The 12268-nt window shown below is 34.3% G+C and overlaps 2 protein-coding genes across 3 annotated transcripts in view; one reads left to right on the top strand and one right to left on the bottom strand.

Annotated features, from left to right (window-relative positions):
- The window catches only part of LOC113393943 (prolactin-releasing peptide receptor-like), a 639527-nt gene that overhangs the window by 587855 nt on the left and 39404 nt on the right, over positions 1-12268 (bottom strand). The window lies entirely within an intron of this gene.
- On the top strand, positions 3612-4321 carry LOC113393944 (magnetosome-associated protein MamJ-like). The gene has a single exon (XM_064217313.1). It carries the CDS (start codon positions 3612-3614, stop codon positions 4194-4196), a length of 585 nt encoding a protein of 194 aa, XP_064073383.1. The 3' UTR covers positions 4197-4321.

Raw genomic sequence — 12268 nt, 5'->3', positions numbered from 1 at the left:
GTATTTTGGGTGAGTGAGCCAGTGGAACTACAGGCACAACGGACATGATAATATAGTTCCCAAGGTTAGTGGCATATTGGATATGCTCGATACATCATTAAAATTTCTTACAGTCTAGTCTTCGTGTCTATGTGTAGTGGTGACTACTTTCCATGAGGCCAATGGCCCGTAAAAAAACCCTTAATTTGAATAAGTTATTAATTTTGATTAGAAAATATATATTTAATAAGCTATTCAAATTCTTGAAGCTACTTTTGATAATATAAAAATTTGAAAAAATCTTAATATATTTCAAAATAAAGATGTTTCTCACATTGGTCCTATGTTCTCACATCTTTTAAGCAATTGCGATTAAACTATGATTCAGGGAATTTCTTTCAGAAGATCTCATGTGCAGCTATTAAGCAAGTCAGCTTAATGTTACTGCTACTCTAATATCGCAAGTGTTAAAACATGTATAGAAAAAACTGCAACAGTATAATCTGTGGCCAATTTTCTGAATAAACATCAGGATAATTTTACCAATAATTTTAGATAAATTCACGTAGTACTTATTTCTAACGAAGTTAATTACCCTTTGGTATGTTCTGTTATGCAGAAGTAAATGGGAGACCTGATGGTTAGAGGTGACCACCGCCTATAGACACTGGCGCTATAACAAATATTAACCATATCTTACATCCATTAAACTTGGGTGCTAAGATGTTATGTCCGTTCTGGCTGTATATACTTACACTGGTACAATTACCTATAAAACTAACAAACAACGATGCTTATTGCTGTTTGGCGGTAGAATCTGATGAGTGGATAGTACCTTTTCGGATTAACTTGTGTGGCAAGTGAAGCTAATAGAAAAGTTTGATAGATACAATTTTTTATTCCTGCAGATATTAGTCAAAAAGGCGCGGGGCGTTGGAATTCTTAGCCATTTAAACCCTTGCGTAAACTGTTTTAGCTGCGCTTCTGCGGACCCTTGAGCTTAGTTCTGTGGTCGGACGATGATCTGTAAAATTAAACGGGCACCCCTTAGAGGGCCATCGATTGCACGACACCGGCATTAGGACAGCAAGCTTATTCCCTCGGGAGTTTTGCAAATGCATCTTAGCGCAAGCACATCCATAGATATGCTTTTATAAAAAATAACGACGTAACATCTTAAAAACATTTTATGCAAAACGTAAATTTTTAAACACTTAAAATTAGAAGGTATATTTTACTTGGTGTTAGGATAATATTGATACCAATGTATATTGCAATGTAAAGCATGTTTAGGTCAATGCGAGGTGGATTGGAATTTGTCTGACTGTACATTTAAAATAGGAATAAAATAAAATTAAAGAAATTATTTGAATTTAAAAATTAAACTGGAGACAAGAACAGACGATTGCGTCACGATGGGTAAGTTATTACGTATTTTCTTGGCAAATTTGATAAAGAACTTAATTAACCTGTCTCTCATTATGCCTTAAAAGAAACATTATATAATTAAACTTATGAACTTTGTTATCTTTTTCGTATACAAGGTACTAAAATAACTGACAATAACGATCCGCCTCACAGGATCCACCCTTAGGACGCACATATTCTGAGCCCTTAAGTGAGCCCCCAACATCTGGTTTGAATATATATGACTTGCTTCCCCGTCCAGTGATATTGTAAAGGGGATTAGAGTCAACAATAATTCGCAGACCCACAAAAAATGATAATCTCAGCTTCAAACGCTAAAAGACAAAAGTACAAAATACAATTTACCGTGTTTTCAAAGCGAGAAACAAATGCAACCAAAATACTTTGGCGACAATTTTTCCTAATCTTGATGTGCTCGTTGAACATTAAAATAAAAAAAAAAAATTGTTGCAAAATAAAACACGCTTATAAACCAATTCGAATTTGGGTTAAAGCTTCAGAACGAGAATATAAAAGATAACATTCGATTGTAACCTTTATGTCCTTTAGTATAAGGGCTATGTTTACATCGGATTAATAAAAACTCTATTAAGCTTACGATTGGTTTCAGCTTGTTTATTTTAGTAAGTGGTACTACGATCTGTTCACGTTTCCGTTTTCATTTATTTTTTAGCGAAAATTGAGATAAAGGTAACGTAAGGAATGTAATTAGATAAAACGTCAAATGAAAGTGAAATACGGAAAAATATGCAATAAAGTAATAGACGTGTAAAAATACCTATTATATGTTTAGATATATAGAGCGTCACACTAGAAAATAATTAAAACAAACGTGCCAACTTGATTATCTTAGTGTGCGTGACAGCTACGCTTGACACTCACCACACGTCATACTAATTACTAAAGTACTCACACACTCACAGTTTATCCAAACACGTATATAAATTTAGGGAAATAATTATTATTTATAACCTTTTGGAATATTTAATACTATTCCATTGTTGTCTGTCGATGAATATGATGATGCTACACTGTACTTTGGTTTTCGTTTACCCTATATATCTCCCATGTGTGTGTGTGTATGTGTTGTTCCAAACATTTAAATATATTCCTACCGATTACCGATCACCGACCCTAAAACTTTATATAGATCTAATTCACTCACAAAGGCGTTCACCTAAAATTTAAATCGTCGGCGTTTTTGTTAAAGAAACTTAATAAATATAATCTAATGTATATTTCTTAACTGTCTCTACTTAGTCGTCTCATGCACACGAACACATCGAGCGTCACTCACTAAGTATAATGCATACCGATGATAATTTTAAGCGGAAGGACGCGCTTTAACGTGCAGCCGAAGACAAATCTATACGATAGAAAATTTAAGGTATATCACAAAAAATATATTTAACATAATATTATATACTCTTGTTTTACATATTATAATTATAAGGACCATATTAATTCTAAAATTATGCACATAAACACAAATAGTATTTTAATATTCATTAGAATTAAACTTAACTTTATTTCTAAAAACCTTAGATAAAATGAATATAATTACGAGAAAACTTGTAGCCTATAATCTCAATTCTCTGTATAGGGGATTACGCTTATATGATACAGATTATTTAAAATTTTATCTATTATTTTTACAATATCAAATTGAGATAAAATTAAGTATAAAACTCTAGTCGTTTGCCTAAGTATCTATAGTTTTCAAATACTGCAAAACAACACAGAGTGAGTATTATTATTTTTTAAATGAATAATTTCTTTTTTTTTTTAAATCGAGTCTATTATAATAATTTTAAATATTTGAACTCGAATAATAATTAACATATAATAATTAATGTCTTAAAACCATAACAAAAAAAGTAAATTGTTTTTATATTTTCTTTGTTGAACCGAAATCTTGACCAAAGATTGTGGATCCCAATGAATTGTGTCAAGCCCGAACAAGCTCCAATGAATTTTCATGTGCTTATGTCGTATTTGTATTTCATCTCGTGCTCGGCGGTGAAGGAAAACATCGTGAGGAAACTTGCACGTGTCAGATGATAATCTGCCACATGTGTACTGATTCACATTGGATCAGTATCGTGGAATAAGATTTTCTTCTCAAGCAGAGTCAAGGCCTTATTCCAGGAGCGGAACCATTTATACTCTGTTATTATACTTTTCATATTTTCCTTATAGTCAAAATGAAAATATTCCTGATTGCTGCCGCTTGCATTGCCGTGGCCGTTGCTGGCCCCGCGCGTTTCGCTATACCCGGCATCGTCGTACCTGAAGTTATTGAAAACGAGTCTATCTCCGTTGGACCCGCAATCGTGGAAGATGATTACGAACCCATCTCTGTTGGACCTGCCATCGTTCCCTCGCCTGTGAACTCACCTCTAGTCCAGATCATCGTTAACGTTAAGTCTGGCTCTGACAAACCCGTGTCCGTCGATCATCCCGAAGTTGATCCTGTTATTGTGGCTCCTGTAATCATTCCTGAGGACACAATCGAAGAAACCGACCCAGTCATCGTTGCTCCTGTGATCATTCCTGAGGAACCTATGGCCGAGCCTGATCCAGTAATCGTCGCTCCTGTTATTATTCCGGAGGAATCCGCCGCTGAACCTGAGCCCGTCATAGTCGCTCCTGTGATCATCCCCGAGGAATCCGCCGCTGAACCTGAGCCCATCATAGTCGCTCCTGTGATCATCCCCGAGGAATCCGCCGCTGAACCTGAGCCCATCATAGTCGCTCCTGTGATCATCCCCGAGGAATCAGATGTCTAGTCCGAATCCGTTAATGTCGCTCCTGTGATCATCGAGCCGGAGCCTATCATCGTAGCTCCTATTGTGCCTGTCCCTGTGATTATTCCCGAAATCCTCAACTAAAATGTTACGTCATTTGATTATTAACATCTGTTCCAAACTTCAGCTCTAATAAAATTTTACTTAAAATTGTCTTTATTCATTCCCATCATAAAAAATACATATTTGTTTATAATAATTTAAATACTATTTTAATAATAAATCTCTAACGCTATAATTTAATAATTATAGCGATCTAGGGATACTTATTGTATACTTGGTGAAATTAATAAAGAATTTTTATTTGTAGTAATAATTGAAATTACGAAATTAATAAATTTTATTAAAAAATATTTTTGATAAACATTTCGCAATATAAAGCAAATTTAAATTATTTTAAAAGTGGGTACATTTGAATTAACATTTAGAGATTTTAATTTTTTTATTAAAAATTAGATTTGGTGAGATATATTTGAGCCGAGATGGCCCAGTGGTTAGAACGCGTGCATCTTAACCGATGATTTCGGGTTCAAAACCAGGCAGGCACCGCTGAATTTACATGTGCTTAATTTGTTTATAATTCATCTCGTGCTCGGCGGTGAAGGAAAACATCGTGAGGAAACCTGCATGTGTCTAATTTCAAACAAATTCTGCCACATGTGTATTCCACCAACCCGCATTGGAGCAGCGTGGTGGAATATACTCCATACCTTCTCCTCAACGGGAGAGGAGGCCTTAGCCCAGCAGTAGGAAATTTACAGGCTGATTATGTTTATGTTATTATGAGATATATTAATAAATATTTCGCATTGAATGTTTTGGGTTTATAAAATAAAATATTGTTTATTTATTAGTCGTAATCGAGCAAAATATTCAAACTCGCTTTACATTCTTATAAACACAATTAATTGTTGACGTGGAGTCGCGCGCTCGTCACGGTAACATGCGAAAGCGATCCTATGGCGTATACCGAAAAGACGGCGAGGGTACCGCTGGTTTTTTACCGCCGAGTCCCACATATCCCCCCACTTCATACGGGGGACACGCGTAATGCGTTTTACCAGCGAGAAAAAGAAGCGGGACGCGCTTTCATTAGTAAGTAGGTGGCACAGTTCTTCACGCGAACTGTGGGCAATTCTACTATCTTTTTAAGTTTGACTATTCCTCACAAACATTAACCTCTGCTCAATCGTAACTAAGGTTTTTACAATTCTACTTATTTATATCGTACATATCGTTTACGATACGATCCTGATTTTATTCCTATCCAACTTAAACTGAACGGCAATCGAATCGTTGCGTTTGTAGAATAGGAAAACGCCGAAATACCAACGAGTATGTTACGATTCCATCGATTGATTCTAACAAGTTGACAATTAATGGCAATCTGGCAATTTGTAACGACGCTATAATGACAAAACGTCACCCAATGCGTAATCTAGTAACAATTTTAAAGCAAGCAAGGGCTCGCCATTAACGGAGAGGAAGTAGGAAAAGCTGATTTAAGACAGAAAGATCGGTGCTTGAATCAAGATGGATTCCGGATATTGATATAAAACAAATAATAATTATAATAATCTGTGGTAAGTTTTATAATCTTTTATGGAGAATTTGTTAAGAAATTAATTGCCTGATAATTTATGAAAATTAACTTATTGTGACTTAAAAAAAATTAAATAGACACTCGGTTGTTTTTCTTAGATCACGTTTGCGGACGCCGTCAGCGTTTTCCACGTGTTATACTAATTGTGACAAGTGGTGGAACGGTTTGTTTATTTCAATTATTTGTGTTTAAAATTTATGTTTTCAAACAATGTTTCATATTATCTTGCATTCTTTTATTTACTTGCACAACCTTGTCCTCAAAATGGAAATGACGCCTTTGCCTAACAGTGGGACATTTAAAATATTTTACTTTACTTTTTTTTCTAGCTTACGATAAAGACCTGAAAACATCATGAGGAAACCAGAAAGTGTCAGGGACAAATTTGTGTGTATCCAACAATGCTCTTTGAAACAGCGTGGTGGTAAGCTCTTTCTGCTTTCTTTAAATATATAATATGGAAAGCATAAGAAACATATAGTAAGCATTTATTTATTTAATATTTTTGTAAATTTTGGAAACAAAATATAATTTCAAGTAACGTAAATGAAAAATTATCGAACCAAATTAGTTTTCAGCGGTAAATTATAATTTTTAAATAAGTCATAGTGACTAGTGATCGTTACATATATATATATATAATTTTATATTTATTTAAAATTATTAAAATAAAAATTTATAATACAAGGATTTGATTGAACTTTGGGAAAGGTAAGTAAAATAAAATCAATACAGAAAGTAGTTTAATTTGATAATACCCTTTACCAATTTACTACAAATTTCGTTTGGGTCAAAGGTATATTAGATTTAGATAGATACATTTAGAACTTATCATTTTACTCACTAATAGTCTAATTTCACATACGCTGCTATTGTCTGTATCATTACATAGTATAAAACAAAGTCGCTTACAGCTGTCTGTCTGTCCTTGTGTATGTTATGATCTTTATAATTACACAACGAATTGAGCTGCGGTTTTTTGATGGATAGAGTGATTCAAGAGGAAGGTTTATATGTATAATATATGCAATATAGTTTCTAATTACAGATTTTAAACGCAGACACATATCGGTTTGTATTGTCTGACTGAAAAACTGTGAACGGTTTATATAAGGACATTTTGTAGTATATTTAGCACCAGCATTGTGAATGTGCGAAGCCGGGGCGGGTCGCTAGTTTAACAATATAAATTTAAAGAAATTGCCAGTCTATCACAGCAGAACTAGCAGTGCAATATGGTAAGAGTCGTCTTCGGATCTCACTTGTGTTTTTTCGTCAACCGACCGAAAAATACGAAGGAAACGGTTTTTTGGTTTGCAATTTAATGTCATGTTGTGTAAAGTCAGCAAATACGAATTATTATCGAAGATAAAAATATACAACGGCAAAAATTTGAAAAACGAAATTTTATTTAGGTACATATACGTATTGAATACTTTAATATAATAAAAGAGAAAAGTCATTTTTATAAAACAATATAGCTTATCTTTGTTATTTAATTAATAATAGAAACGTTATATTTTGCTTTACAGATCAAGATGTACTCGTAAGATTTGCTGCATAGATAACTGCATGTCCGAGCGTTATGAACATGTAAACGGAATTCCTTTTCAAATGGACTTCCCTACATTGACCTCATATAATTATAATACATTATTACTAGATAGACATTGTGACTTCGAACGGGAGAAATATTAATGCTGTGTCAACTGCAGTGTTAAATTTAACTCATCCAGGGACTTCACTACACACCAAAAACAAAATGGCGTCTTGATAGTTTTAAGTAGAAAAAAAAATAACGAAAAAGACAATTATCCAGCGGGCAGGAGGAGGATAAAAAGTAAACTATATGCTATTTCAGAATATATCTCTTTTCCAAATATAATTCAGATCCGTTCAGCTGTTCTGGAGAGTTTCTGGAGAGAGTTACAAACAAACATCCATCCAAAGTTTTACATTTATAATATTAGTGATACTGGTAAGTTTTACTTGTGTACAATTTTATAACAAAAAAAAAGTAATTATAGTGAGGAATAAGGTGTTTGTACCGTTGCCCGTTGTTTTCTGGAAGAGGTTTATTTAAAAAAAAAAAAAAGGTACTCAAACTGAAGTACAAGAAGACGAATACAACTACAATGTATTATGTTATTCATCCAACATTATTTTAAGCAATGAACGTTTCATTTCACTCAAACATTCGATTAGATTACAAATGTAACATAATGTACTCGTTTAAATCGATATTTATAATATTGACAGTTTAATTTACTGAAAAAACAGTACTCGCTTACATTATGTAAACGTTTTCATAATGTGCAATACTACTTTTCATACATGCACCGCCATTGTCTAAGTAATTGGAAAAATTGCAATAAATTTCCCGCTCCATTCATATCGATATACTTAATATCGTTTCTTATTAAATTGAAAATGTGTTCACAATTAGCGAATTGCTTTCTAATGACTAGTGATGATATTTATTTGTTTTACAACTTTTTAAATTGTTATAGCAAATGATGGTTATAGCGAATATTAATAATAGTTTCAACCAATTCGATAAGTGTACTATGAAGTAATTTCTTAAAAAAAAACAGTAATTTAAACTGAACTTATTAAACCTGCTAGGTGTCCGACAGTCTCATTTCTCTTCATTGAATGGTTTCGCACTTGTGGTAATAAAAAGACTCCGAGTTTACTTTAACAGTTTAAAGGCGAACTAATGTAGAGATACGTGCAAATTGGATTGAAACGACTGTTCGTTGCGTTTCGCACTCGTGTGGAAAATTTTACTTCTGAATTTTAAATGAAAAGAAATTAGTTTTAAGTTTAGAATACCGTTCGTTTACGAAAGACTGGAATTCTTAACTTTCAAATCCTTATCTCGAGGGATTAAGACGAAATAGGTGTTTGGAATGCAAATGACGAAAAACTAGGGCATGCTAAGAATAAAATGGCATTAATGATTCACGAAGGAAAACCGCGATCTATCCATAAAATAGAGTAGCAAAACGTGAACCAATCACCGCGCTTTCATATGTTGCGCAAAGAATTCTTTGTTAGACAAGAATTTCTCGTGTAACGTGAAAATCAAACTGGGTTTACAAGACTGGGTTATCCCAGTCTTTGGATATTTAATTTTAAATAACAATTTGAACGGTTGTATTGTAAAGTGCAGGTGCAATGATTATATAAGGAATGATTTAAAATTCTAACAATGTTTATGGACGAATATGTCTTCTATATCTTAAGGCTTAATTTGGCGGTTTGGAATCCGGAAGTAGAATAGTAACAGATCTTATACCGTGATAATAATATTCATTATAACAAATATATCAATTAAAGATTGTATCGACATAATTAGCCTAGTATACTAATATTATGAACCAGTACCATTTGTTTGTTTGGTTGCGTTAATCTCAGAAGTTATTGATCCATTTACAGAAAAAAAAAATCGTTCGATAGTCCATTTAAAAGTCGCCGCAATAACCTCAAAAACGAATGAACGTGTTTTTATACAGTTTTCAGCAATGGACGAGGTTATTCATGAGAGAGTTTTAGCTGTATAATTCATTAAAGTTATTTGTAAACTGGCTGAAATAAAATGATGATCATTGAAGATGTTGGAAAAATAATGCAGAATAACAGAAAGGCTGATGAAGCTGGTGTATTAAATGACAACACATTACTACCCACAAGAGAGGAGTAGTATCGGTTAACATGGTCGTTCCGCTTGGAGTAATTTAAGTGCGAGTTGTTGCATATATGGTTGAAGACGAACGTTTGACAGGCTTCATCTCCGCTGTCAAATTAAACTCATTCATTTAACGGGGATTAGAACAAACCGACGTATATTCTATTCCGATGGATGTAGGAAAAAGATAAACAAACCTTAGATTTACGTATATCTTAAGAATTCGGCTATATTGTGCACTACTGAGAGTTTATTATTAATATATCTTTATTTATAATACGACACTATTAAACTTAACTACTTAAATCCACTTTAATTTTACTTCCAAAATTCCGATAACAGTCTCATCAACGTTCAAAACGCCATTTTTTCGCAAATCCATAAGTGAATGTCGTAGATTAATCAAGCTGGTCACAAAGTCAAATTAATCAACCAAAGACATCGCGTCAATTAGCTGTCAAATTTTATTTATTTGGATTTTCTCCTCTTGTAGTTGGAATAGAGAATACGAAAAAGAATCAACAGCAACTTAAAATAAACTTGTGGTGCAGCTTAATTCAAGTAAACTATTTTCGATGTCGTCTTTTGTTTAAAGGAGACAGCCATCTTTGAGTATGTATTTCAAGCAATTGTAATCAAAACCAGTGAGCTATACACACATAGTTGCAGAATATACGAACGGTGCCAATTTATTTTAATTTATTAAGTTACACTTGAAACTAATACTAAATTTTTGAAAATTAAATGTTGATTAATCTGTCACGTATATCTTTGAGTGTGAATAATAAATTCAGAGTGAATAGTTATTTTATATTGTATTATTAATGATTTTAGAGGTTAGTTTTTTTTTATATATATTACCATAAAATAGCGTTAGATTATAATCTATCTCGCGAGATTGTAAACTATAGATTATATGTAGTTAATGCTCTCAATTATATTAATTATAAAATTTCGAAAATGGAAAATGATAAAAAAGAAAAATTGTCACCTTTTTAGTACTTTATTTAATTAAATTAACAAAAATAACTTATCTTTAATCAAATATATTTTATATACAAAAATTTTGTAGTTAAACATAAATTTTAATTGTATATTATGGTTTAAAACAGTGGCAAGCACGATTATATTTTCATGTTCAAAATTTTTGTTTATATTTCATATCGTGCCTGGTGTAACCTGGTCTAACGAGACATCGGGAGAAAATCTTCACCTGTCGGATACCACATATCAATCCAACATTCTGCATTGTAGCAAGTGTTGGAATAAGCTAAAGCTTAATCCAACACTTGCTACACGGGTTAAAACCCGTAAAGGAGACAGGTTGTTTTTTTTGCAATCACTTGATTGAACCTATTAATAATCGTTAAGTTAAAATGTCTCAGTAGACAAAAGAAAAGTTTTTAATAAATGTTAAGAAAATTTACAAGTCTCTGGGTAGAAACAGCAATGTTTATATTATTGTAATCCAGCCTTATCAGTGAACTACACTCCATTGCAACCATAACAGGAAAAAAGTCAAATAAACAACATTTGATAGCAAATTGACGCAATATCATTGGTTGAGAGCTTAATTAATCTATGATATTTACTATGGATTTACGAAAAAATGGCGTTTTGAACGCCAACGAAACTGGAAGTAAAATTAAAGTGAAAATAAGTAGTTAAGTGTTATAGTGTTGTATTATAAATAAAGGTACATTAATTATAAACTCTTAGTAATGCACAATATAGCGGAGTTATTAGCAAATCGCATGAAATACGTAAATCTAAGATTTGTTTATCTTTTTTCCTTCTTCCATTGGAATAGGCTATAGAGTAATTGATTCGCCGTTCGGACCTCTTCGACTGGGGTTGTGTTGAATATTGCGATAAGATTTTACGATTTGACACCTGGCTTGTAAACTGGTTTTCGTTATCTCAGACGCGTAACATCTGGACCTTTTGCTTTGTATATGGACACTTGTTTTGTTTAAGGATTGGTTTTTGTTGTCGTGGAATAGGTCTTTAATAATATATGTATATATATATATATATATTATTACTTGTATGGGCCTTGGCCATATAAAGGTGCTCTGCCCATTCAGTGCGGAACGAGGAGGCTTTTGCTACCGGTGCGGCGTTGATGGCCACAAATCGGCTGCATGCACCGGGAAGCTGCGCTGCGCAGTGTGCTCAGACGCTGGCAAGCTCTCCGGGCACGTGATGGGGTCGAGGGAGGGGAACCCCCCCCATCACGAAAGGTAAGGTGGTCCTAGATACCCAGACCACCACCAACGTTGGACGGCGCCAGGCCGAGGAAGAAGCTGCAATGTCAGTATGAGCGCAGACTTCAGCTTCCTTTAGACGAATCTCAACCAATGCGCCGGGGCTCAGGACCTACTGCTGCAGTCCATGGCGGAGTGAGGAATCGACCTGGCTGTGGCCTGCGAACCCTATTACGTTCCTCCCTTAACTCATTGGTTAGGGGACGTGGACGGCACCGTAGCGGTCCTCACGAGAAGCGGAATAGGTCCACCCCTTTCACTCATTGAGAGGGGCTCAGGCTACGTAGTGGTGGGGTGGGAGGAGTACGTGGTAGTCGGAATATACTTCTCCGCGAACCGAAGCCTGGCTGAGTTCGAGATCTATCTCGGCTCGGTCAGAGCTGCGGTGACCAGGCAGTCGTCGAAACAGACAGTACTTCTCGGTGATCTAAACGCAAAATCGCGTGCCTGGGGCAACCCTGCCACGAATCCGCGAGGGAGGGCCGTACAAGCG

This window comes from Vanessa tameamea, chromosome 16 (assembly GCF_037043105.1).
Source record: "Vanessa tameamea isolate UH-Manoa-2023 chromosome 16, ilVanTame1 primary haplotype, whole genome shotgun sequence".
Taxonomy (NCBI): Eukaryota; Metazoa; Arthropoda; class Insecta; order Lepidoptera; family Nymphalidae; genus Vanessa; species Vanessa tameamea.
This window is presented reverse-complemented; position numbering and strand designations above follow the sequence as displayed.

Bases quoted from the DNA above. Each gene is read 5' to 3' on its own strand.
- LOC113393944 (XM_064217313.1), top strand. From the start codon at position 3,612: ATGAAAATATTCCTGATTGCTGCCGCTTGCATTGCCGTGGCCGTTGCT.